This window comes from Schistocerca gregaria, chromosome 8 (assembly GCF_023897955.1).
Source record: "Schistocerca gregaria isolate iqSchGreg1 chromosome 8, iqSchGreg1.2, whole genome shotgun sequence".
In the NCBI taxonomy this organism is placed as follows: domain Eukaryota; kingdom Metazoa; phylum Arthropoda; class Insecta; order Orthoptera; family Acrididae; genus Schistocerca; species Schistocerca gregaria.
This window is the reverse complement of record NC_064927.1, coordinates 354,701,043-354,727,742: the sequence shown is the minus strand read 5'-3', so window position 1 is coordinate 354,727,742 and position 26,700 is coordinate 354,701,043. Positions and strand designations below refer to the sequence as shown.

The window sequence follows — 26,700 nt, the reverse complement described above, 5'->3', positions numbered from 1 at the left end:
CACTTTTCTAGAGCTGCAGTGCGATCTTTAGCCATTAACCTTTGTTTCTCAGCTATTGCAGACTGTTCAATGGGAAATGGCCAAGACTTTGCATTCCGGTGACTAGTTTCCAGCGTGGATTTGTCTGCTGACTTGCAGGATGGTCAACAGGATATAGTGAAGTCATCCATAAACAGAACATTTAACAGAGATCCTGACAGCAGAGGAGATGCCATTGATAGTGATTGCAAACACTGTGACACTGAGTACATTGCCTTGTGGAACCCCATTCTCCTGAGCATTGCAATCAGACAAGCCATCACCAATGCAAAATCGAAAGCACCAGTCCTCAAAGGATTGGATAAAAAGCAGCAGATAACCACGTAGTTCCCATTCATGAAGTTGGTGAATGATGTTGTACCTCCAAATGGTGACATGTGCTATGGTTTTGCAAGGTCAAGCAACACGCCAAATGATTTAGACATAAGGTATCTTGTATTGCTGTCTTCAGTAGAATTAAGTTGGCAACGGCAGAACAGTGTTCCCAGAAATTGCAATGGGAGTAGGTGGCCATGGAATTTGAAGAACCAGACAAGGCTGCAGTTGACCTTGCATTGAAGAGTCTTACCCACATAACTGGTAATGGCCATTCTCCATTAACTGTTACAGATACTGTCCATCAAACTAGATCTGATCGAAATGAAATGGGAGCTTGACTTCAGCTCAAGGGCCCAGAAGATGGAACATGGCATAATGGGTTTGATCCAGCCCTGGAGAAGTGTAACTGGTAATGGGCAGAGCTGACTCAATTCCCACAAGGAGAATGGAAGATCGTAGACCTCCTCGTTGCGTGAAGTAAAGCGGAGCCCCCTCATCTGTACAGTTCTACAGAAGACCTGGACTGCAGGAGTTTGTCTGGCTGATGCAGTGACAGTATAAAAGTGTTCAGCTAAAACCTCTGCCTTGTGTAGGCGTGTTCATGAAGCCCTCTTTTCTCAACAAAGTTGTAAGGGGAGGTGTACGCCCTTGGCTGAAAGCTGCCTTGTTGAATCTGTCTTACGCAGTGGAAGTGGACTGATTAGTGACAGTCAGGAATTCCTTCTGTCCTTTGAACACTCACTTCCCTTGTGCTCTTGCAGACCTGAAGGCACGAAGATTTTCTGTAGATGAACAGTGTTTTAATTTCTGCAAAGCTGCGTGCCTGGCTCTGATTGATAAATTACATTCATCATTCCACCACACCATTGTCAGGTGGTTGCTAGACTAGGGAATGGAATGTGCGGTAGCGTGTTGAATCAGGCAGGTGATATGGTCCACCATTTCCAAGGCACAGTCATATTGTTCTAAAATGGCTTGTTGACTTTATCACAACAAACTTTCCTTTTGCCGTGAAAATTTCAGCGTTGCCTCAGTCATTAGCATTTAAAATGGCAGTCCACACCAACTTTGAGTTTGTAAGACAACTGCCCTTATGTTGTCACTTACTGTGTAGCTACCAGTTTTGGTACTTCAATGCACCATCTTTGTCAGAAGATTTGACGCTTCCTTCGAGGCAGGGACAGGATGGTTGGGTTTTGGGCATCTGTTGCATGCTGGATCTGGGGTCTGCTGAGAACACCTCTTTATTCTGTTTTAATTGCTTTTAGGTATGGTTTGTTTCCTTTTCTGCCTATTTTGTATCTGTTGAATAGTGGGTGCTCTTTAATGCTTTGCCACACTGGAGCAGGGGTGCGACTGCTGTGGGTAGTACAACTCCCGTTGTGTGCAGAGCCCTTGGGGCATTCACCAGCTACCTTACCTGTTTCTCTTCTCTTGTTTTACTATGGGCTGTATCTAGCCTCTTCTCTTTTACTGTCTTGAATCTGTCAAGTAGAAAATATTCTTTGCTCTTCGTCCTTCATCAGGCTGACAGGGTTTGGATACAGGGTGGGGCTTTTCTCACCACAGGATGAGCCCTGGGAGACCCCTCACTTGACCTACATACTGGTCTGATCCATACAGTTCTTTGTAAATCCTTTCTCACCCCTGGCATCAGTATTGGGCCATTCCGTGCCAAGTGGTCTAATATCAAGAAATGTTCCCACATGACATGGATTTTGATGAAATTTTGTATGAACACTCACACATGTTCTCAATGAACACTGGTAAAGCTTCAGTTTCAGAAATTCAATACTTACTGAGATATAGTCACTTGTTTGACACCATAGCACAGCTTCCAATAGTGCATTCTTGAATTTTCAGCAACTTTGAGACATCTCTGTAAGTATTTGCATGTAAGAAACAAAATTGGCCATCTTATACAACTTTTAGAGCTCTTTAAAGTAAAATATTAAGGAAAGGATTTCTGAGCAATTTTCATATAGATAATTTGAAGCAAAGTTGGGCGAAAAATAGCTGTTTTTTTTTTTTTTTTTTTTTTTTTTTTAAAAGGGAACTTCAGTTTTTTATATCTCCAAAAGTAATTATGGGATGTACATGAAACTTTGCACACCATAACGCACCAACACAAGGTCTTAGAATATAAAATTTCATTCTCCTATTGCTTTCTATTACTTCACAAATCTAGGGTGAAGTTGACAATTTTTCAAAAAGTGCTAAAAATGGGTATTTTCAGTCAATTTTTTCAAAAAAGTGTTTTCTCCAAATTCTTCTAAACTATGGTCATTAGAAAGAGCATATTCTAAACTATCTAGAAAAGTTGATTTGGTTTTGCAATGCAAGCATATAAGGCCCTAGAAAGTAGCATCATCAAAGAAGCGCACTGGAAGTTTGAAAATATTTTTCTGGCACTCAAATTATACCTGAAACCTTTTATTATGCCTAATAAATGTTTATTAGTGCCTTGAATAATTGAAATCAAAATATCTGGTAAATAGGCAATGAGACTGTTAGAAAAACTTGAAAACTATGAGAAGTAGCCCTTCTGCTTCTATCGTAAGTGTTCATCTGCGTAAAACTGTTCCCATTTGTAAAAAACAGAAAGATCATAAAGAATTCAATGAATAATAGCTTCATATTTTTTGTACTTCTTAAAATTGTAAAATATTTACAAGTGGAAAATGAAAACCTAATTTTTGGATTCAATTGTATAAAACATTTTTCCAAAAAAGAATCGGTTTGTTTGAATCATGCATGAAGTGAAGAAATTTTCCAATCAATATTGCAGAGATTTTAATACCTAGGTGCTGTAACCTGTGAATTTTTGTCTTAAAGTTATTAGGCAATTGGTTGGTTAAACATCTGAGAGTTTTAATTTTGTATTTAATCACACTTAAATGTAGCCTACTACCTTGGTAAATACGTAAACACCAGTTTGACAGAGAAAATTCACAAATTCACTGTTTATAGAAAATATAATGGCAACAACTACTTTAACAATCAGTTTTTCATTATTGTGAGCCTTGTTTGAACAGTCAGTATTTCATTGGTGTGTTTGCAGCATAGTGAGTGGGTTCTCTTGACTGTGTGTGGCTTGTTAAGTGATTCGTACGACCATCAAATTTTGTAATCTAATTTACAAAAAATTGTTTTGATTGTGTCTTTTATAGCATATTGATTTTTTCATTGGTATTATACATTGTGTATAATTTCATTCAGTAGCAATTTGTCTGAAATTTAAGCAGATTATAATTTGCACTTAGTGGCCAAATAAATTATTTAGTTACTGATTAGAGATGGATGCAGAAGGGAACAGCACACCTTCCTGCTCATTTGGGCAAGGAGATAGTGGAACAAAGTGTCATGTCACTTCCTTTGCCAAAAAAGCTGCTTTAAAATGGTCTGCGGATTTTAGTGATGAGGAAAGAGAGTTGTTGGTCCGATGTTCTGAAGCAAAGCTGGACAATAACTCTCAAGTTTGCCTACACCATGTAGCCCTGTTATTGACACAATATGAGAGGTTACAAAAAAAATGCTTCAATCCCTTTGGGAAGGTGAATGATAATGTTAAGGCAGGAATTCGCATTCTTGATACTGAAACAGCTAATAAGGCTTCTGATATGTTGAAGAAGCAGCTTGTTAATAACATAAAGCCAGGTCAGAAAATTTGTCCGGCTTGCAGGACTACCTTAAATAAACACTTGGACGAAGCTTTATCAGCCTCATCATCACATTCTGATGAGGACTTTACATCAAAAGAAGAATTAAATAGTAGCTTATTGTCTATCGGTATTTCACCCCTGAAGAGAACAGTAAGCTAGAGAGATAAGCCCCAATATGTGAAAAGGCTCAAAATGTGCTTAAAAACAGAATTGTAGATGCAATGGGAGTAAACCAACAAATTAAAGATGCTAGTGAAATTAAGGAATGTGGAAACTGTGCCGACTATGCACATTTGCTGACTGAACTGAAAGCCAAGATGTAGAATGCAATTCGTAAAGAACAGATGCAAATTTTATCCTTGGCACCTGTAAGGTGGACAGTCAGACGAACAGCAGCTCAGTTCAGCGTGTCCGAAAGAATGGTGAAGAACGCTCGGAAGCTTGTGGCAGAGAAGGGCATTCTGGCACTTCCCAAAAATAAGCAAAGCAGGAAATTACCAGCAGAAGTTGCTAGTAGAGTGCGAAATTTTTTTGAAGATGACGAGTATAGTAAGGTGTGCCCTGGAAAAAAAGATAGTATTTGTTAGACTTTTAGATAGAAAGACATACATGCAGAAAAGATTGTTACTTTGCAATTTATGGGAAATGTATGTTATCTATAAGAATATATGTTGTTGTTGCGGTCTTCGGTCCTGAGACTGGTTTGATGCAGCTCTCCATGCTACTCTATCCTGTGCAAGCTTCTCCATCTCCCAGAACCCATTGCAACCCACATCCTTCTGAATCTGCTTAGTGTATTCATCTCTTGGTCTCCCTCTATGATTTTTACCCTCCACGCTGCCCTCCAATGCTAAATTTGTGATCCCTTGATGCCTCAAAACATGTCCTACCAACCGGTCCCTTATTTTTGTCAAGTTGTGCCACAAACTCCTCTTGTCCCCAATTCTATTCAATACCTCCTCATTAGTTATGTGATCTACCCATCTAATCTTCAGCATTCTTCTGTAGCACCACATTTCGAAAGCTTCTATTCTCTTCTTGTCCAAACTAGTTATTGTCCATGTTTCACTTCCATACATGGCTACACTCCATACAAATACTTTCAGAAACGACTTCCTGACCATTAAATCTATACTCGATGTTAACAAATTTCTCTTCTTCAGAAACGCTTTCCTTGCCATTGCCAGTCTACATTTTATATCCTCTCTACTTCGACCATCATCAGTTATTTTACTCCCTAAATAGCAAAACTCCTTTACTACTTTAAGTGTCTCATTTCCTAATCTAATTCCCTCAGTATCACCCGATGTAATTTGACTACATTCCATTATCCTCGTTTTGCATTTGTTGATGTTCATCTTATATCCTCCTTTTAAGACACTGTCCATTCCGTTCAACTGCTCTTTCAAGCCCTTTGCTGTCTCTGACAGAATTACAATGTCATCAGCAAACCTCAAAGTTTTTATTTCTTCTCCGTGAATTTTAATACCTACTCAGAACTTTTCTTTTGTTTCCTTTACTGCTTGCTCAATATACAGATTGAATAACATCGGGGAGAGGCTACAACCCTGTCTCACTCCCTTCCGAACCACTGCTTCCCTTTCATGTCCCTCGACTCTTATAACTGCCATCTGGTTTCTGTACAAATTGTAAATAGCCTTACGCTCCCTGTATTTTACCCCTGCCACCTTTAGAATTTGAAAGAGAGTATTCCAGTCAACATTGTCAAAAGCTTTCTCCACGTCTACAAATGCTAGAAACGTAGGTTTGCCTTTTGTTAATCTTTCTTCTAAGATAAGTCGTAAGGTTAGTATTGCCTCACGTGTTCCAACATTTCTGCGGAATCCAAACTGATCTTCCGCAAGGTCCGCTTCTACCAGTTTTTTCCATTCTTCTGTAAAGAATTCGTGTTAGTATTTTTGCAGCTGTGACTTATTAAACTGATAGTTCGGAAATTATCACATCTGTCAACACCTGCTTTCTTCGGGATTGGAATTATTATATTCTTCTTGAAGTCTGAGGGTATTTCGCCTGTCTCATAAATCTTGCTCACCACATGGTAGAGTTTTGTCATGACTGGCTCTCCCAAGGCCGTCAGTAGTTCTGATGGAATGTTGTCTACTTCCGGGGGCCTTGTTTCGATTCAGGTCTTTCAGTGCTCTGTCAAACTCTTCCCGCAGTATTGTATCTCTCATTTCATCTTCATCTGCATCCTCTTCCATTTCCAGTACATCGCCCTTGTATAAACCTTCTATATACTCCTTCCACCTTTCCGCCTTCCCTTCTTTGCTTAGAACTGGGTTTCCATCTGAGCTCTTGATATTCATACAAGTGGCTCTCTTTTCTCCATAGGTCTCTTTAATTTTCCTGTAGGCAGTATCTATCTTACCCCTAGTGAGATAGGCCTCTACATCCTTACATTTGTCCTCTAGCCATCCCTGCTTAGCCATTTTGCACTTCCTGTCGATCTCATTTTTGAGACGTTTGTATTCCTTTTTGCCTGCTTCATTTACTGCATTTTTATATTTTCTCCTTTCATCAATTAATTTCAATATTTCTTCTGTTACACAAGGATTTCTAGCAGCCCTCGTCTTTTTACCTACTTTATCTTCTGCTGCCTTCACTACTTCATCCCTCAGAGCTACCCATTCTTCTTCTACTGTATTTCTTTCCTCCATTCCTGTCAATTGTTCCCTTATGCTCTCCCTGAAACACTCTACAACCTCTGGTTCTTTCAGTTTATCCAGGTCCCATCTCCTTAAATTAGAACCTTTTTGTAGTTTCTTCAGTTTTAATCTACAGTTCATAAATAAATGGTCCAGAAATGGGTTCTCTAAGTTTTGTGAACTTAGATCCAAATGGTGTGTAACAATAGGATCAACTGGAATTCATGCAGTTTGCGTCTGTGCAATTCACCAAAATGTTAAGCTTATGCTTAGCGGAGCTGGTATACGTGAAAATTATAAGGAGATTCTCAGCAAGGCAGTTTGCAGTTTGAACTCTCAACAGTGGATGCTACATTGCTGTGAAAGGTGTCCTGGGCCCGAAGCTATAGCATCTGAGATTGCCAGTTATTTCCTAGATCATGAGCCACAGGAAGTTAGTGTTTAAGCAATGGATACATATCGATCGGGCCACACTGGACACGAAGCAAATGGTAGTGGGTGAATTTATTGAAGATGTGAAAAATAAAATATGGAGTCTGTCATGCCATCATTACATTGCCAAGCATCAAAGCTTGCATCTTAAATATCAACTGAAAGACAGAGAGCTTGTTGTCCTAATGGATTTCACACAAAATTATTCTTTTATCGTTCGGGATGCTGTGCAAGGCTTACACTGGGACAATAGTCAAGCAACAATTCATCCATTTTTTATATACTTTTGTCAAAATGAGAAAGTAGAATCTTTAAGTTTTTGCATTATCAGTGATTGCAGCTTGACACTATTACAGTTTACCTTTTTATCAAGATGATCATCAAATATACAAAAGCACAGTTTGCACAGATATCCCACATTCATTATTTCAGTGATGGCTCCAGTTCTCAATATAAAAATTTCAAGAATTTCGTAAATTTGTGCTATCATAAGAGTGATTTTGGAATGACATCCGAATGGAATTTTTTTGCTACTAGTCACGGGAAATCACCTTGTGATGGGATTGGAGGTACAACAAAGCGGTTAGCAGCAAGAACAAGCTTGCAATGGCCACTTAATGGACAAATTCTTACTCCCCTGGATCTGTTTCACTTCTGCTCTGAAAACATTAATGGAATTACATTTGTTTTTGTCAGTAAAGATGAAATTGAGAGAAAAAAAATATTGTCACAAGAAGAGAGGTTTAAACTTGGACAAACTGTAGCAGGCACTAGAGAAAATCATCACTTTTTACCTATTGATGAAACAACAATTCAGGTCAGCAGAGTTTCAAATGATTGTTCAGCTTTTCTAGCTGAAATGAGTCACAGTAATGGAGGAGGCATATTAATGTCTGCTCTCCAACCAGGACAATATGTTGCATGCATCTATGAAAACGTGTGGTGCATTGGGAATATCTGTGAGACCTCCACATAGCAAAGGGATGCATTAATAAACTTTATGCACCCAAATGATCCAACAAATTCATTTTATTGGCCACCAAGAAGTGACAAGTGCTGGGTTCCGGAACACCACATTATTGCAGTTATTCCAGATCCATCAGTAAATTCGTCTGGCCGGCAATACACCATTCCTCTCGATATTCATCAGAAAATCAATGTAGCATATCAAAAATTGAAATAGGTTAGAGGAAACAATCTAAGGAACCCAAGAGTGCCTTCTAATTTTACGTAGGGCACTTAAATAGTTTTACTATCAGGTTTGGGAACCTGTGTAAAGAAACCCTTATCAGGCTTGGGATCCTGTGGTAAGGAAACTCACCCGTGGCTGTTGCTAAGCTATCGGACATGGCCCCTATGGCAATGTGAATGCTGGTTTTCTCAGGTGAAATGTAACTAGCAATGATTAAGCCACCATGGACCATAGCAACTCATTTCTACACTTCTTTTCCATTAGTAAGCTGGTGTTGTTCATTAAACAGGCAACTAATAATTAGATGATTATGCAAATAAATTTTACGATTTACATTCATTCTTAATAATAATTCTCTCTCTCTCTCTCTCTCTCTCTCTCTCTCTCTCTCTCTCTCTCTCTCTCTCTGTGTGTGTGTGTGTGTGTGTGTGTGTGTGTGTGTGTGTGTGTGTGTGTGAGAGAGAGAGAGAGAGAGAGACGCACTATAGAAAGCTGTGCTATAGTCTCAAACAAGTGACTGTATCTCAGAAAGTATTGAATTTCTGAAACAGAAACTTTACCAGTGTTCATTGGGAACATGTGTGAATGTTCATACAAAATTTCATCAAAATCCATGAGGGTAATGTGGGAGCCTCTGGACCACTTGGCATGGAATGACCCTATTGCCTTCGATGCCTTGGTCTTCCCATCCTACGTACTGTCATCATCAGGACACATACTTTGTGGATGTCACTAATTCCAGATGAACTATCCATGGACCAAGGGACTGGTGACTCTGCTGTTTAGTCCTAGCTGTTTAGTTCCTTAATCCCCAATCAAGTAGCAATTGTGGAAAGTAGTCTAAAGTTTTATTCTTCCCTTTTTAATCACTAATACTGTCAGAATAGTTGCATATAAGGTACAAGTAACTTGTCTCAGTTGGAGTGATAAACTGTTATATTTTTCTATTTGCATGATTTTGCTGTCCCTTGTGTGATTGTTTTGTATCCTACCCACAAAAAGTTAGGTTCAGTAAATGCTAGTCTGCATCTTCATTTTGATAGTGTAGAAATGCAACAATTGAAAAACATGTCTATTACCTGTACCACAACCCCACACGAGTGGAAATGCCCAGTGCTGACAAAATTTGCTCATGTGAGCTCTATGTCCTGGATGCAAATTCTTTTCCACGGCTGACATTAACTAAGCATTGCGCGTACATAGCTTCATGGTTTCACATGTTTTAAAAATTGTAATATAAAATACCAATATTTTACAGAATGTTATTTACTGTGTTATACTATTGAAAACTATCTAAACCACAAGTTAGTTCAAGTGACAAAGTGAAGACATGTTTCAGTAGTTAAGACTTGTATTTTAATTTTATTTTTGTGTATTTTCTAATGAAATTAAAGAATTATCACTGCAACTTGGAATAGATTGTGTACAATAAGTTAAATAGATACAGTTTGCTTTACATATGTGAGCTAAACTTACTAACGAGGGTATTTCAGTATAGGAATAGCTTGACTATGTGATGATTATTTTGTGCAGTTTTGGAACGTCTTGGAATTGAAATAAAAGCACCAAATGATCCTACGGCACAACCTGTAACACCACAGCAACTTCTTCAGCGTTCAGCAGAAGAGCAGGCTCGACAGATTAAGTCTACTACTGGAATAGAATTTCCAAAATATTACAATCCAGCTGCAATGAATCCTGCACGTTATGCTGAACAAATGCAGAAGAGGCGTCTCTTATGGGGCAACAAGGTAATTAAAACTTTGTGCTTGGAGAACTGCTTGCTGTCAGACTTTAAACTGAAAGCACCTACTAACACAGATATTTCTCTAATCTCACTTTCACGCACCATAACACACTCAGTGTGAGACTGATTCCAAGTACAGTATAACGTCTATTTTACATTTCGGCTGCAACATTCGTTGTTGCTCCTGTCAAACTTTCTATGTTAACAATGTTAATTCACACCTGATTTTGTGCTAGCACATTTATAATTTTACCATGATTTACACTTTGTGAAACATAATTTTACCATGATTTACACTTTGTGAAACTATGTCCTTGTAGAAAAAAACTGACATAATTGGCGTAAAATGATGCTTGGCTTGGTGTTGGCCTTCAAATAGTGTTTATGTTAATGGTTAAATTGCTTGACAGCTGGGTGCTCTAATCAACAGATCTTAATTGGTGAAAGTAGAGACAATTCGTGCTTTATCTCCTGCCACTGCCCAAGATCTCCTTTGGCTGATGGGGGTAACTAGATTTGTTTGAATAATGTCCGATCACAACAGTTTTCAAACTGTCATTAAGGTGCGTGGGCAATTTTGTGAGCATTGTAATTGTCATGACACCTGAGATCCGTGTTCTGTTGTTTAGTTTTTTGTTGCCCTACTTGACAACTTGGCGAGTTTGCAGTCTTTGCATTGCTGAAATGTTTCTGGTTTAAATACTGCAACGCTGCACCAGATTTATATATGTTTCCATGCTTAACAAAATGTGTTTAGAGAATTTTTTCCGTTATCAATTTTGAACATATGAAAAAGTATTTTTTGTGACATTTCACACACAAACAATGTGAGTGATAGTTGTTTGCGTGCGTGCAGGCACAGTACCGTATAACCTCAAAAAGATGACTACAGTGTAAGAGGTGCAGACAACACACATGCAAACATAAGACAAAATTCGTAAATATTTGCACTTGACAATGAGAATAATTCTTGAAAAGTGCCATGCTAAGGATAAAAAAAGTATGTAACTGGTGCAGTGTGTCATTGTTTATATAATGAATTACAGGCTTTCCAAAACATCGATTATAGTGAATGTAATTAAGTCAAACCTTTCTGCTTACCAGATATTCAAAGTTCCATATATGTCAGTGACTAAACTTAGTACACCTTTATTGGATAATAAACAAGCCCGGAATGAATATTGTGTTACCTATTATGTATGTTACATAAACTACGAAAATGCAAGGAGGGATCCTGTAACTTTCACTGCTTAATAAGTTAGTTCCCACTTTTTATGCCACTTTTTTAACGTCCCTGGAAAGGTGTCAAAATAGGATTCACTGTATATTTGTAGAAACCAGACAGTTTGAAATACTGTTACATTTGCCATTTCTGTGTCAGATCGACTGTCAGTGACAGAGCACCTTGAGTTCCTGTTGCTAACACGGCGAGTACATAATTCGTTTGTTATATCAACTTATTTACAGATACCTGTGTAGTCACTAGTTTATTTTGTAATTTCTTGAATGTTCGAGTGCTTACTAGGCATAAGCTTTTATTTCAATAACAGTGTAACGTACAGTACTGCTGCTGTTATCGACCCTCCTATTGTACAGGATTTTGTTTGTTTTGGTTATTGTAGCTCAGAATGTCAGTGAGAGAGCACTTCAAATTCCTGCTGCAAAAAATGCTGTGTACAGATGTGAGCTGTGTTGGTGACCCTTCGATCACATCTCCAGGCTGTTGGCTCCCATACACAGCTTGAGGCTGCTGCCAACTAGCATCACAGTGGGGGGTCAGACTTGGGGATGCGAGGGACATCAAGCATGTTCAACACGTCCCCTGATTGGTCCACTGCTGTGGCCGCTCTGGGTAATGCCTGCACTGAGGTTGGCCCTTCACCTATGGTTTGAGCGGGAGATCATTCCAAAGTCTGGCAAGGCAAAAGACTTTCCAAGTGGATGATTATAGGGCCTCCCTAGTTCATTTGACGAACAGATTTCGGTCATTATCTGTGGCTGACAAAATCTCTAAGTTGGATGCAGTCGTCCACCCTGTTCCAGAGGAAGCTTCTTGGCCAGCAAGGTCTGGACATTCAAATATGCTGGTAGTTGGGAGCTCAAATGTTACGCGCGTAATGGGGCCCCTAAGGAACAAGCCCAAGGAGGGGAAAGAAGCCAGTGTGCATACCAGGAGGAGTCATTCTGGATGTGGAAAGGGTGGTTCTGGACCATGAAGAGTACAAAGTGCAGCCAAATGCAGGTGGTGGCTCATGTCGGTACCCATGATGTGTGTCACTTTGGATCAGAGGAGATTCTCTCTGGTGTCGGGCAGCTAGTGGAAATGGTAAAGTCTTACTTGCGAGATTAAGGCAGAAATCATTGTATGCAACATCGTCGATAGAACCAACTGTGGTCCTTTGGCGCAGAGCTGAGTGGAGGATCTGAATAAGAGGCTCAGGCGATTGTCTGATCGTTTAGGCTGCAGATTCCTTGACTTGCGCCATTGGGTGGGGGGTTTTTGGGTTCCGCTTAATAGGTTAGGAGTCCATTACACACAGGAAGCGGCTACACGGGTAGCGGGGGCTGTGTGGAAGGGACTATGTACTTTTTTAGGTTAGTGGGTCTCGGGAAATGACAGAAAGGGTGTCCATCTAAAAGGAGGCAGGCAAAACACAGTAAGGTAGTTGTAGAAATGATCAGTACTGAATTTGTAAATTATCGTAGCTGTGTTGGGAAACAACCAGAGCTCCAAGCTCTAATAGGAAGCACTGAAGCTCAGGCAATTATAGGCGCAGAAAACTGGCTAAAGCCGGAAATAAGTACAGCTGAAATTTTTTCCAAATGCTCTAACAGTGTTCAGAAAGGATAGATGAAATACAGTTGGTGGTGGAGTATTTATTGCTGTCAGAAGTAGTTTACATTGTAGTGAAATTGAAGTAGATAGTTCCTGCGAAATAGTATTGGTAGTAGTCATGCTTGACAATCTGACTAAACTATTAATTGGATCATTGTACCCCTCCCCCCCCCCCTCCCCCCTCTCTCGACTCAGAACATAGTTGGTGAAAAGGTTCAAAGAAAACTAGTCTCACAGCCCACTCGAAGCATAAATGGTTGCGAAAGCATACTTGTCCTCTAAGCAACAAATAATCCTGAACAAATAGGGAGTATCGTGACAAATACAGGGATTAGCAACTGCTAGGATGAATACCGCAACACATACAACCATCAAAAAGAAATGCAATGTGTGTGTATTTAAAAAAAGGTAGTAAAAATGCTCTTAACGCCTTTTTAAGAGACAGTCTTCACTCCTTCCGATCTGATCATGTAAGTGTAGAGATGTGGAATGATTTTATAGAGATAGTATCAACGGCAATTGAGAGATATACACCACATAAATTAATAAGTGATGGTACTGATCCTCCATGATACACAAAATGGATGAGATCACTGTTGTAGAAGCAACGTAAAAAGCATGCCAGGTGATTGGCAAAGTTTTGCAAAAGTTTGAAATATAGCGCTTACTTCACTGTGAGATGCTTTTAATAATTTCCACAAGGAAACTCTGTCCCGGAAACTGGCAGAAAACCCAGAGATTGTGGTCATACACAAAGCACACCAGTGGCAAGATGCAATCAATATCTTCACTGCACAATAACAATGGAGAAGTCACTGATGACAGTGCCACTAAAGCAGAGTTATTAAACAGGGTTTTCCAAAAACTCCTTCACCAAATCATCTAAAGGCAAGGCCTCTGGTTCAGATTGTATACCAGTTAGGTTACTTTCAGAGTATTCTGATACAATAGCTCCATATTTAGCAATTACATGCAACTGCTCACTCACAGAAAGATCTGTACCTAAAAGCTGGAAAATTGCTCAAGTCACACAAACACCCAAAAAAAGGGAAATAGGAGTAATCTGCTGAATTGCAGGCCCGTATCACTAACAGTGATTTGCAGTTGTGTTTTCTAACATATACAGTGTTCAAACATTATGATACCTCTTGGGGACTGATGACCTCAGATGTTAAGTCCCATAGTGCTCAGAGCCATTTGAATTACCTTGAAGAAAATGATTCATTGACACATAGCACGAATTCAGAAAATATTGTTAATGTGAAACACAACTAGTTCTTTATACTCATGAAGTAATCAGTGCTGTCAACAGGGGATGTCAAATTAATTCCATATTTTTGGATTTGGAGAAAGCTTTCGGCACTGTTCCTCACAAACATCTTCTAACCTAACTGCTTGCCTATGGGATATTGTCTCACTTGTGCAACTGGATTTGTGATTCCCTGTCAGAAAGGTCACAGTTCATAGTAATAGACAGAAAGTCATTGAGTAAAACAGAAGTAATATACGGCATTCCCCAAGGAAGTGTTAAAGGCCCTGTGTTGCTCCTGATCTATATTAACAACATAGGAGACAATTTCAGTAGCTGTCTTAGATTGTTTGCAGATGATGTTGTCACTTACCGTCTTGTAAAGCCATCAGGTGACCAAAACAAATTTCAAAATGATTTGGATAAGATATCGGTATGGTGCAAAAAGTGGCAGTTGACCCTGAATAAAGAAAAGTGTGCAGTTATTCACATGAGTACTAAAAGAAATCGACTAAATTTCGGTTGCACGGTAAGTCACACAAACATGAAGGCTGTAAATTCAACTAAATACTTAAGGGTTACAATTACAAATAACCTAAATTAGAACGATCACATAGATAATGTTGTGGGTAAAGCAAACCAAAGACTGTGATTCATTGGCAGAAGGTGCAACATGTCTACTAAAGAGACTGCTTACACCACATTTGTCCACCCTATTCTGGAGTATTGCTGTGCAGTGTGGGATCCGCATCAGATGGGACTGATAGATGCTATCGAAAAAGTACAGAGAAGGGCAGCTAGATTTGTATTATCGTGAAGTAGGGGAGATAGTGCCACAGACATGATATGTGGATTGGAGTGTCTATCATTAAAACAGAGGCATTTTTTGTTGCGACAGGATCTTCTCATGAAATTTCAATCACCAGTTTTCTCCTCCGATTGCGAAAACATTCTGTTGGCCCCCACATACATAGGGAGAAATAATCATCACAATAAAATAAGAGAAATCTGGGCTCGCGTAGAAAAATTAAGTGCTCATTTTTCCCACGCTCCGTTTGAGAGTGGAACCATAGAGAGACAGCTTGAAGATGGCTCATGGAACCCTCTGCCAAGCACTTTATTGTGAATATCATAGTAATCACAAAGATGTAGACGCTTCATGTGTTAAGTTTTCCGGTATGTATATGAACAGTGCATCTAACAAGAAAGTATTAAGGTGATCCACAAGTTCATAGCATTTTCGTTTTGCATGTTGGTAATCAGGTTGCTATAGGTCTTAATTATCGATTACACTATACAACAACAAAAAACTTTTTTTCACGTACAGAGATAAAATATGGTGGATCTAATAAATTTGGACTTCCTGAATTAGTTAGATTTTCGCCATCAACCTCCAATTTTTTTATGGTGGTTTTTAAATGCCTATATCTAAAGAGAGACTACGGTGGTCCACACTAAATTTAGACAATATATAACATTCTTAATGCCGTAAAACTATCCTGGACCTAATGTACATTTTTACAAGAAAAATTGCAACATTCATTTGCTCGAGATGATGATGAAGGTGAAGGGTTGAGTCTTTTTGATGACAACTTCCTTCTGTGGGATATATATCCTTCGCACTTCAAAAACCATCAATAGTCACTCAACTATGCAGGGTTCCATCTACCTTTATAGCAGCTTTCCATTCGTTAAATGTCCTGATGGAACTTTTCTCCATGTTCATCACTAACCTCTCCAAAATTGGTAGAGAAATCTAAATGAGAATGAAGTGCTTTCTAGTGACATTCTCCACCCAAGATTTTTATAGTTTCTAAAAGAGTTCCCACTAATGTCACTGTTTTCTGCTCTTTTATTCCCTAGGAAACCTTCAATGACATCCTTAAAAGAAAGGCAGGCTGCAAGTTCTAACTGACTTAATTTTTGTTCAGAGTTCTTATCATGCGTCAACTTCCTAATTTGTGGCCTAATAAAAATCCTCTCTTCAATTTGGTGTCACTTAATTCAGGGAACACTTCACGTAGATACATGAAACCATTAGTGTTTTTGTCCAGTCCGTGACAAAATTCTTCATAAGAACGAACTTAATATGCATTGGGGATGGAAAACATCTTGAGACTCCACCAGAGGTACATACTTCACATTCTCTCTCCTTGAAGCAAAATTCTCTCGTGGTGGCCACTGTTTAACAGTATAATGTTTATCTGTTGCACAGCTGACCCAAAGACAAAGGAAACAGCAATACTTTGTGAAACCACTTTAGAGACCAGTTAATAAACCAATCACCTTAAGATCACCACATACTGTATAATTTTCTTCATTATGCTTAACAGCTTCAAGTATCTCTGACAAATTTATGTAGTTATCTTTCATAGTCACAGAGTACCCCACAGGGACAGATGGAAATGTGTTACCATTATGCAGTAGTACAGCCTTAAGACTTGTCTTGGAAGCGTCAATAAACAAGTGCCACTCAGCAGCATATTATGGTATGTTTAACTGATTCATTAATCCTACTACACCACTACAAGCACAAATGTTACCCACCATATTGAAGTAAGTTCATTCCTTAAGGCATGAAGATAAAATTTCTGCATGATCCTTGGATAACTATAAATCAAGAACTAGGTCATTTAAGTCTGTTTGTGTAATTAAAAGTAGTCTTTGTTCTGGAAAGTGCTCCTCTTCACTTCATTCACATTGTGCTTCCTTAGTGTTCGTAGATTTATGATCAGAATTAGTAACTTCTTCCCAAACTAGTGGAGCTGTTGGAACTGGCAGGTCTTCACTGTGGGGAAAATCCATTTGCTCACCAGACTGTGAGAGAACTATGGTAACGAAAACTGAATATGAAGCTCTACTGTTGGAGCAAATTCTGGTGAAGCACAGTGGCCAAGGATGCAAACACGTGGCATTGTATGAGCTGAGTTCTCATGAGTGTGGCCAGAAGGTGTTGCTTCATCATACGTCAGAGTGGAGGAAAAAGTGCATGGCTTCCGGAAATCGTGGAGATCAAAGAGTCACAGGCGGTGGAAATTACCATCATGGTTTCTGGAGAAAAGCGGTGGCACAATAGTTGACAGGGGCTTCTCTGGCTGCCAATGTGGGGCAACTGCAGTGTGTCAACCCTTGCTGTCGGTAGAGACGAAAGAAGGGAGTCGCTATATAGTGCCCATCTTTCAAGAGGATAACATTGACAGTGATAGGGTAAGGAGGTGCTTGAAGCTGGTTGAGACTGCTTGCTGGGAGAGAGAGGGGGGGGGGGGTGGCATCTTGAGACAGACAGCTGAGCAAGGGGGAGGGGGGGGGGGGTGATTGTGCAAAGTGTCAAGTGCTGGCAAGGGAGCAACATCTAGTGTGATGACGATGTTGGGCCTGGTTGCATCATTGTGGCAGTGGCACTGCTAGAAACGCAAAAAAAAAAGGGGGGGGGGGCTCGTGGAACTTGTATTAAGAGGTACCTGCAGGGATTTTCTTTGCTATGCTGGTGTGAGTGTTGTCACTGGTGAGAGGATGGGCAAGGCATGTGTTTGTCTGAAGCATGACATGAGTCATGCTGCAAGGTCACGTTGGATGAAAGTGCATTGATCGCTGTGGGGGTGTTGATCACAGCTGAAACATGAAATCATTGAGCTATTGCTGAAGCCTGGGATGATGCTGTTGGGAGGAATTGGCTGTCCGTATATGAGCCAAAGTTTCCAGGTCAGCGTTGTATACAAAAGTACCAGACTAGGGCAGCTTGAAGTGGGCTGTGGAACTGTTCTACAATGCCATTGGCTGCTGGGTGATAGCTGCAGTGCAATGGGTGCTAGAGTCACAGGTGTCTGCCAAAGCAAGGAGATGGCACCAGTGATCTAAAGTGATGTGGCGGGGACATCCAAAACGGGACACCCAGGTTCCAAGAGAGGGCTGCGTAAACAGTTTTGACTGAAAAGTTGGGAATATGAGTGGCTCCCAGCCAGCAGGTAAATCAGTTGATAACTGTTGACATATGTTGACAGCTACAGGAAGAAGGCAGTGGGCCAACAATGTTAACATGTGCATGTGAAAACTGATATTGCAGGAAGAAAATGTAACTTGGGGTGCCTACATTCACTGTTTCTGTAGTCACAGTGAATGCCCAATTAGATGAAGTGCTGTTCCTAGAAGGTAACAAAGGTTCCGACACAAGGTGTGCAAGACCATGAATGTGGTAAATGGCTGATTTTCAGAAAGCTGGGGGAGAAAGGGGTGGGAGGTGAACGCTGGGCCCATCAGGTTGCGATGGGTCTACAAACACATCACACCAGATTTTGTTATCAGAGCTGGGTATGGGGATGGAGGTTGAGGATTGTGTCGGAGATCAGAAGAGAGTGGTTGAGATCCTGGTCATGCTCTTGGGTGGTGGCTAGAGCATTGTAATCAAATGTTTGGATGACGACACTGGAGTGACAAAGGCAGTCCTCCACAATGTTATCTATGCTGGTGACATTCTGGATGTCGGTAGTGAATTACACGATACACTCTTGTAGCCTAAACTGTCAGTTATAGATTGAGATCAGATCTTTCCTACAGAATTTGGTGATGATAGGGCAGAGGTCTGTATAAACAACACGTCCCTTGACTGAAGGTCACCCCGCACTGTGCAGTGGCTTGAGGAATATGTATGCAAATGTATATGTGGCTGTAGAAATATCAAACAGCTTCATATGCTCTGAGAGAGCTTTTGGTCATTTGTGCCCCAGTAACATTGTACATAGCGGTTTGGCCTGCGTCCGCAACTGGTGTGAGGAGGGCGGTGGTTTGGAGGTGGGCAAAAAGGGCAAAGTTGGCGAGGTCTCATTTTATCTTTTTGAAGCTCTCAATCATGGATTGGGTACACGGGACTGGTTTATTGCCTTTCTTCAGATTGCTGTGAACTGTGGTAGTAAAGGGGCACTAAGTGGCAGCGACGTCCTTGAGATGGCATCAGAGAAAGTTGCTGATGCCGATGAAATGGCTGAGTTCCTTGAAAGTGGTGTGGAAAGTCTGCTACTGCCCATACTTTCTTTGGGAGAAGAGGGGAGTCAGCAGCAAAGACTACATGTCCAGGGGACTCAACCTCGCCTGTCCCAAAAACATATTTTGTGGTGTTGAGGATCATATCTGCTTTCTGTAGACAGGTAAAAACGCATCAGATACATTGGCGGTGTTCGTTGGGGTCTCTGGAGTAGAAGAGCATATCATCTAAATAGGCAAAACAACCTATTGTGCTTTGTAGGATGTTGTGTATAGTCTTTACCAGGTTTGTGCAGCATTCTGGAAACCAACTGCTGCAAACATACTTTTGAACTGACTGAAAGGCATTGTTATGACCTGGATTTGGGCGAAGGCTTTTTCGCAGTGTAGTTTATTCTCAAGATGGTGTTGCTGTAAGTGCGTAGGAGTGGAATTGGGGGAACTGTTGCGGATGATGCGGGTGTTGAGCTTACAGTAATTGTGCACGAGTGGCAGAAACCATGCTTGGTGGTGAGGTGAAAAGCGGAGGCCCAAAGTCTTTATGAAGGGCGAAGTTTGCTGGTGGCAAGGAGCTCTTCAGACTCATTCTGCTCAATTTTGGACTTGTTGGGGGGGGGGGGGGGGGGGGAGTGGTAACAGCGTAATGCATGGTGTGGTGCTGAATATTCTGATGGGCACTGGATGGCCGGGTGAGATGGGAGAATTCTGCAAGATTCTCGACAAAGAAAGATTCCAGCTGTTCATTGTGGCAACACACATAATAAAATAGGACCTGTAGCTGACAGATGTGCTGGAGGTACTGTTGACTAAACAGCGCTTACCTAATTCGGCCAGTAGATGATAATGGCTGGCCAGCATGGGAACAGTAGCACTTGCAACCGTGAAGGTCCACAGTAGTTCATGATGAAGGCAGCAAACTAGTGAGTGGGCATGTACACCGTAAATAATAATGGCTGAGTTGTTGGCAGTGACGATCAAGGAGCACTAGAGATATCACTGGGCCAATGTCTTACTTACAAAAAAAAGTGGTTCTGTGATACCGAATTAAAATCGTAGTGCAGAACCTGCTGCTTCCAGGACAGATGGGCGGTTCACTGGCTAGTGTTCCTACTCATTCGTGACAGAAGCAGATAAAAGGGAGATATTTGGTTGCTGTGCAAGGCAAAATTAAAAGAAAGGACTTGTCTGGCTGTGAAGAGAGCTAGCCCAGTCGGGATAGAATTCACCTCTCTGTGCACTTGGCAATGAACAGGTGTCAAAATGGCCAGACATGGCACTAGTAAAATAAATAGCATCACATTTCTTGCACTCACTTGTCACATCACTGCACTGATGATCACTACACACGCTCAGTAACTCAGCGCTGATGCTTGGGGTGAGGGAAGACTGATCTGGTAACAGACTTAGTAGAACCACACTAGTCTTTCCAGGAAACAAGACCCTAAAATGGCACACAGGAAGCACTATTGAAATCCTTTTGTACTACAGTAACGGAGGCAAAGTCCGATGAGGCATGGTAGCTAAGGATGAAAACAGTGTGGCATTGCTAGAACCGAGTTCTCAGGAGTGCAGCCAGGAGCAGAAACTGGAGTTAGCAATGTGGGTGCTGGAGAAAGCAGTGGTATACTAGCTGATGGGAGCTTCTCTGACTGCTGATGTTTGGGGAGTGCAGCGCATTTGCTGCTGTCAGTGGTAGCAAATGGATGTAGTTGTCACACCACTGTCCATTCCTCACTGAGTAACCCTCAGTTTGGGGGTGGTATTTGCATTAAAAGTCAAGTATCTCTCAGCCATAAGTCAAAATTATTTTTAACTTGCCTCCTAAGATGTAGTAGGAGCTTTGTTTTTAAAACCGTATTCAGTTTGTCAAAAGCACTCCAGCCTATTTTTACTCTTTTGTTTATTTCTTTTACTGGCAGTCTCACCGTTATCTTCAACTGACAAATAGGGATGCTCATCAGTTGATACTAAAACTTCATTGTTTGTTTTCTTTTCTCAAGTTTTTAATTTCCTGCTTTCCTGCTATCCTGATAGGTGTAGTGGAAGCTTTAGCATTAACGTATAAAAGGTGAGCCTGAACCGCACAGGCAAAATGGAGGAGAGTCTTCGTGGGTATCTTCTGACTATTTTGGAAATGGAAGAGGAGGTAGATGACGATGAAATAGGAGATATGATACTGCGCGACTGAAAGACCTAAGGCGAAACAAGGCCCCGGGAGTAAACAGCATTCCATTAGAACTACTGACAGCCTTGGCAGAGCCAGTCCTGACAAAACTCTACCATCTGGTGAGCAAGATGTATGAGACAGGCGAATTTCCCTCAGACTTACAGAAGACTATAATAATTCCAATCCAAAAGAAAGCAGGTGTTGACAGATATGAAAATTACTGAACTATCAGTTTCATAAGTCACAGCTGCAAAATACTAACGCGAATTCTTTACAGACAAATGGAAAAACTGGTAGAAGCTGACCTCGGGGAAGTGGATTCCGTAGAACTGTTGGAACACGTGAGGCAATACTGACCCTACGACTTATCTTAGAAAATAGATTAAGGAAAGGCAAACCTATGTTTCTAGTATCTGTAGACTTAGAGAAAGCTTTTGACAATGTTGACTGGAATATTCTTTCAAATTCTGAAGGTGGCAGGGGTAAAATACAGGGAGCGAAAGGCTATTTACAATTTGTACAGAAACCAGATGGCAGTTATAAGAGTCGAGGGGCATGAAAGGGAAGCAGTAGTTGGGAAGTGAGTGAGAGAGGGTTGTAGCCTCTCCCCGATGCTATTCAATCTGTATATTGAGCAAGCAGTAAAGGAAACAAAAGAAAAGTTTGGAGTAGGTATTAAAATCCATGGAGAAGAAATAAAAACTTTGAGGTTCGCCGATGACATTGTAATTGTCAGCGACAGCAAAGGAATGGAAGAGCAGTTGAACAGAATGGACAATGTCTTGAAAGGAGGGTATAAGATGAACAGCAACAAAAGCAAAACGAGGATAATGGAATGTAGTCGAATTAAATTGAGTGATGCTGAGGGAATTAGATTAGGAAATGACACAAAGTAGTAAAGGTGTTTTGCTATTATGATGGTCGAAGTAGAGAAGATATAAAATGTAGGCTGACAATGGCAAGGAAAGCGTTTCTGAAGAAGAGAAATTTGTTAACATCGAGTATAGATTTAAGTGTCAGGAAGACATTTCTGAAAGTATTTGTATGGAGTGTAGCCATGTATGGAAGTGAAACATGGACGATAAATAGGTTAGGCAAGAAGAGAATAGAAGCTTTCGAAATGTGGTGCTACAGAAGAATGCTGAAGATTAGATGGGTAGATCACATAACTGATGAGGAGGTATTGAATAGAATTGGGGAGAAGAGGAGTTTGTGGCACAAATTGACTAGAAGAAAAGATCGCTTGGTAGGACATGTGTGAGGCATCAAGGGATCACCAATTTGGCACTGGAGGGCAGCGTGGAGGGTAAAAACCATAGAGGGAGACCAAGAGAAGAATACACTAAGCAGATTCAGAAGGCTGTAGGCTGCAGTAGGTACTGGGAGATGAAGCAGCGTGCAGAGGATAGAGTAGCATGGAGAGGTGCATCAAACCAGTCTCAGGACTGAAGATGACGACAACAACAACAACAACAACATTTTGAGTAAGAGAGCCTTTATATCCAGTGGCTCATTGCAGAGTAATAATGTAATTATGATTTATACAGTTTGTTTTGCCAGTTACGGTTTTCTTGCGAAAAATCTTAAGAACAATGAAAAGCCTGTAATACTTAGTTAGGAAAGGTACAATACAAAACATGGAGTAATGCCACAATCCTCTGATTCTAAAGGACTAAGATTCAGTTGCTGGTACTTTAGAAATGACTGAGCATAGTGTAATAGTGTTGCTCTTCCATTGCATTCAGTGAACTCCCACACAAGTTGCATATTAACTACTCTTCGCCATTAAACCTGCCCATACTGCTGTGCCATCACTGTTAATGTGCAAGAAACGTTGTCTGAAAAACATACCTGGAGCAAGCCTGAGCAGTACTGAAGGCGTGCTTGATGATGAAGAGTAAAGTGGGGATTACTGTTGTTGATAGTTATTACTGTGAGTGAGTGCAACAAGTTTGTTTCCAAATAGGACACAAAGTGCTTCGTGTCAACATTTGCACTGTCTGCAGATAATTTTAGTGCAGTACAGATTCAAAGATAAAGTGTGGTAAGAAATGAAACAAAATATAATTACTGGACAACAGACCACAAGAAACCGTATCTATCTTGTACCAGAATACTTGGAAAATATCTCTGAACACCCTTGAAAATGTTGATTTTGTTTAGGTTCGTCGTTCTTTTCAGGTTGAATCATGCCTTGTTTCTCAAGAGCTCCCTGTACAGATTTTGTTGAAACTGAGTAAAAAGTTTTCTCAAAACCCATGGCTTCCAAAGTGGTAGTTCATATTAGTTGCTCAGTTCTGTGCATTTGTTCATCATTTGAAAACACATTATGCTTTATAATCATTTGTTTTTATGGAAGGCCATATTGTGTAATATACGTATGTGAGAGAAATTAATCCATAAAGGGCATTAAAGGTGGCCCTTGAGACAGAAGAAGTGCATTTGAGTGAACAGATTTTTGGCAGTGATACAACAGCTTTTTAACCTCTCACAAGATTATGGATAACTAATGTTGTCAAAAGAATGTTAGACTTTAATTACTTTAGTGGTGATGTAAGTTTGTGTAGGGGTATTCTGAAGTTTTCTAAATCGCTCTAGGTGAACTTTAAGCAATGGAAAGTCCAGGATGGAATAACAATAATATGAAAAGGATAGATTGCTACCCACTGCATATATTAGGCAGTGAGTCAGACAGAATTTGGGTCTGTCTGTGACTCAGTGGCTCCTGTGAATGAATTTTGATATGCAAGATCACAGCTGTAGTTGAGTCAGCATAAGGTGATCCCTGAAAGTTGCAGTGGACTGGGTGTAGCAGATTTACGCAGCTTCCTTAACCAGTAACGTATGTGCTTTTGTAAACATTTCTATAGTAATGCCTCAGTGCTGTCACAGCACAGTAGTAGATGGCTACTGTTTTCAGCTGAAAACTGGTAACAGTACTGTCGGGGATCTTATTATGCCATCTCTACTATAGCACCTTTCTTCCAAGTTTATCAGTAACTATACTTTGTGTGACATTCATTTATTTAATGCGAGCTGCATTAAACAATTTTAATAATATGTGGTCTAAGATGACATTATCAGAGGGATTTCAAAACGCTGTATCTATTCTAGTTATGTTTAAAGATAGTTTTGAAATAATTTACTGAAGTATTTGCTGTTCCTGTTTAAATTTGTGTTGTCCTTTTTTACAGGCAACAACTTCTACTGCAAAATCAGATTCGTCAACACCACAAACATCTACCAATAAATGGGAAGGAACTACATTTGCCCAAGACCAAGATGGCAAAATGACAGCCAAGTTTAAGAGGCTGATGGGGATCAAAGATACGGCACAAGGTACATACACTACATATTAAGCTAACCAAGATACACACTTACCAATAGAAGAGTGACAAGTATTTTAATGATAGACTGTTACTTGATTTCACAAATTTCAGTTTATGGATGAATTATGAAATATAACTCTCATTAATTTTATTAATTTGCTGAAACTGTTCTATATAAATTATTTCTTAGAGGTATTTGTGTGTCATATATACAGTTCATTGTTAAGATAAAGGAGGGGAAAACTATTTGGTAGACATTCTGGTATTGTGGCAATATGACAGTTGAAATGTTTCTCAATTACAGGAAGCTCTGGCTCTTCAGGCACAGAAGGAAATGAAATTCTCAAGAAGCAAGAAGAAATGTTCAACTCCATGGAGATGCAGTATGAGGTAGCAAGAGTAGCAACCCACACACATCGTGGGGTAGGCCTTGGCTTTGGTACTTTCCAGTACCCACGATAGCAAGAAAATGGGAGGTGTGTCGTGATATCACCTGGGGACGTGATGTATATGAGTGCAGGAAATAAAATCAGACAAATACAATAAGAAATTGACATTCTTCACATTCCTGTTCATAAGGATTTCACTTTCAGCTCCTGCACTTCACAGTTTAAAATACTGTATCATTTGTACCTTCCAAGGAATATTTGAGTGGATTTCCAGTGTTAATTTCAGTGTCTCGTCTCTTCTTCCTTTAAGGATCTAAAGTCCTCCAAAAAAAAAAGAATGATCTTAGTGGTACATTTTCATACACGCGTGTTTTAAAAAGGTCTCGGCATGTTATGATTGGACATGTTTTAAACCCTTTCTCTTGCAACAAACAATTGATAGGGAAGTGGATTAAGGAGCTGGGATGTAAAATGTTCTATACATTCAAACTGTTCGGGTATCTCGTGTATATACTGTTAAAAATGTAGAGTTTTCTATGAATGTGTGATTTTACAATGAAGTGTAAATTATAATGAATGTATGATATGTTTGTGAATTTTGTTGTATTAAATGTTAGAAATGCACTATGTTTCCCTCAATGTTCAGCACTGAAGTATCATCCTGTTATATTTGTCATTAAGTTTCTAATATAGTGCTGCATTAAGTTTTTGGTAAAATTTCTAAATTTACCTGCTGAGTTCTTCTGCCTGCAGATGGACAGTTCTAATGTGGAACATCCCTCAATTTGACTGAATGTACTAAGATTAACGGCTATGCATTTTTGCATACCAAAGTGAATGTTAATTGTAAATTTCATACATAAAATTTTGTCTTTTAAGTTATTGTAAATATAATGATTGTGATTAGAGAACTAAATGCATATGACTGAAGCATCACATATTGTGTTTGCACTGTCTGTTCCTTAACCTTGACGAGAGTTTCCTGATAAATGAAAATTTGTAAAACACAAAAATAGACTCCTTCATTAACTGATAGTGACATGTAATTAAATCTAAGTATTGAAAGCTTTGGGTTGACAGTATTCATTTATCATTATTGAGAGGTTTTAGGAGGATGGTCATCTATAAAATTAAATTTAATTAAAACACTTTGCTTTTCACATCAAAACAGATATACTTCACACATTTTGTGTGCTGTATAGGCAGTGATCAATCAGGCCATTTAATTGTGGCATTGTTGAAATCATTTGATCGGTATACTTTATGGCAGTAAGAAAATTCTGACAATGCCAATTTCACTCCTATTTGTGACAGGAAGCAAGCAAACAAGGTAAATCCACATTCACATCCTAAGTGGCTGAATTGACTGTTGGGCTGCCAAAAATTTTAAACGTTAATTTTATTTAGTTTAGTGGTGGTCAGAAGGAGAGAGGGGAGGTGACAATAGTATTTTATTTTGAGATAATAACTTTTGTCAAAAATGTGAAGAACAAAGATCAAATGTGCTTACAGTTGGGGTATTCATTTTACTACAGTGGAACAGAGCAGAGAAGAAATTTGGGTTTAGGGGTTACTGCAAGATACAGAACTAAAAAAAAATTGAATTTAGCATATGTTAAAATTCAGGAGTAAGTAACATGTATTTTTCCCAATAAATACTCTGCCCCGAGATACACTCCGCCAAAGATGACACTGTG

The 26,700-nt window shown here is 39.8% G+C and overlaps 1 protein-coding gene across 3 annotated transcripts in view; it reads left to right on the top strand.

Annotated features, from left to right (window-relative positions):
- The window catches only part of LOC126284814 (arginine/serine-rich coiled-coil protein 2-like), a 67,724-nt gene extending 41,785 nt beyond the window's left edge, over positions 1–25,939 (top strand). For all 3 annotated transcript variants that reach the window (XM_049984011.1, XM_049984012.1, XM_049984013.1), the window contains 3 exons: positions 9,843–10,060; positions 24,480–24,624; positions 24,919–25,939. In XM_049984011.1, the coding sequence (XP_049839968.1) occupies positions 9,843–10,060; positions 24,480–24,624; positions 24,919–25,076 (521 nt within the window). In that variant the 3' untranslated portion in view covers positions 25,077–25,939. The remainder of the gene's footprint in view (positions 1–9,842; positions 10,061–24,479; positions 24,625–24,918) is intronic.
- Positions 25,940–26,700: the final 761 nt, after the last annotated feature.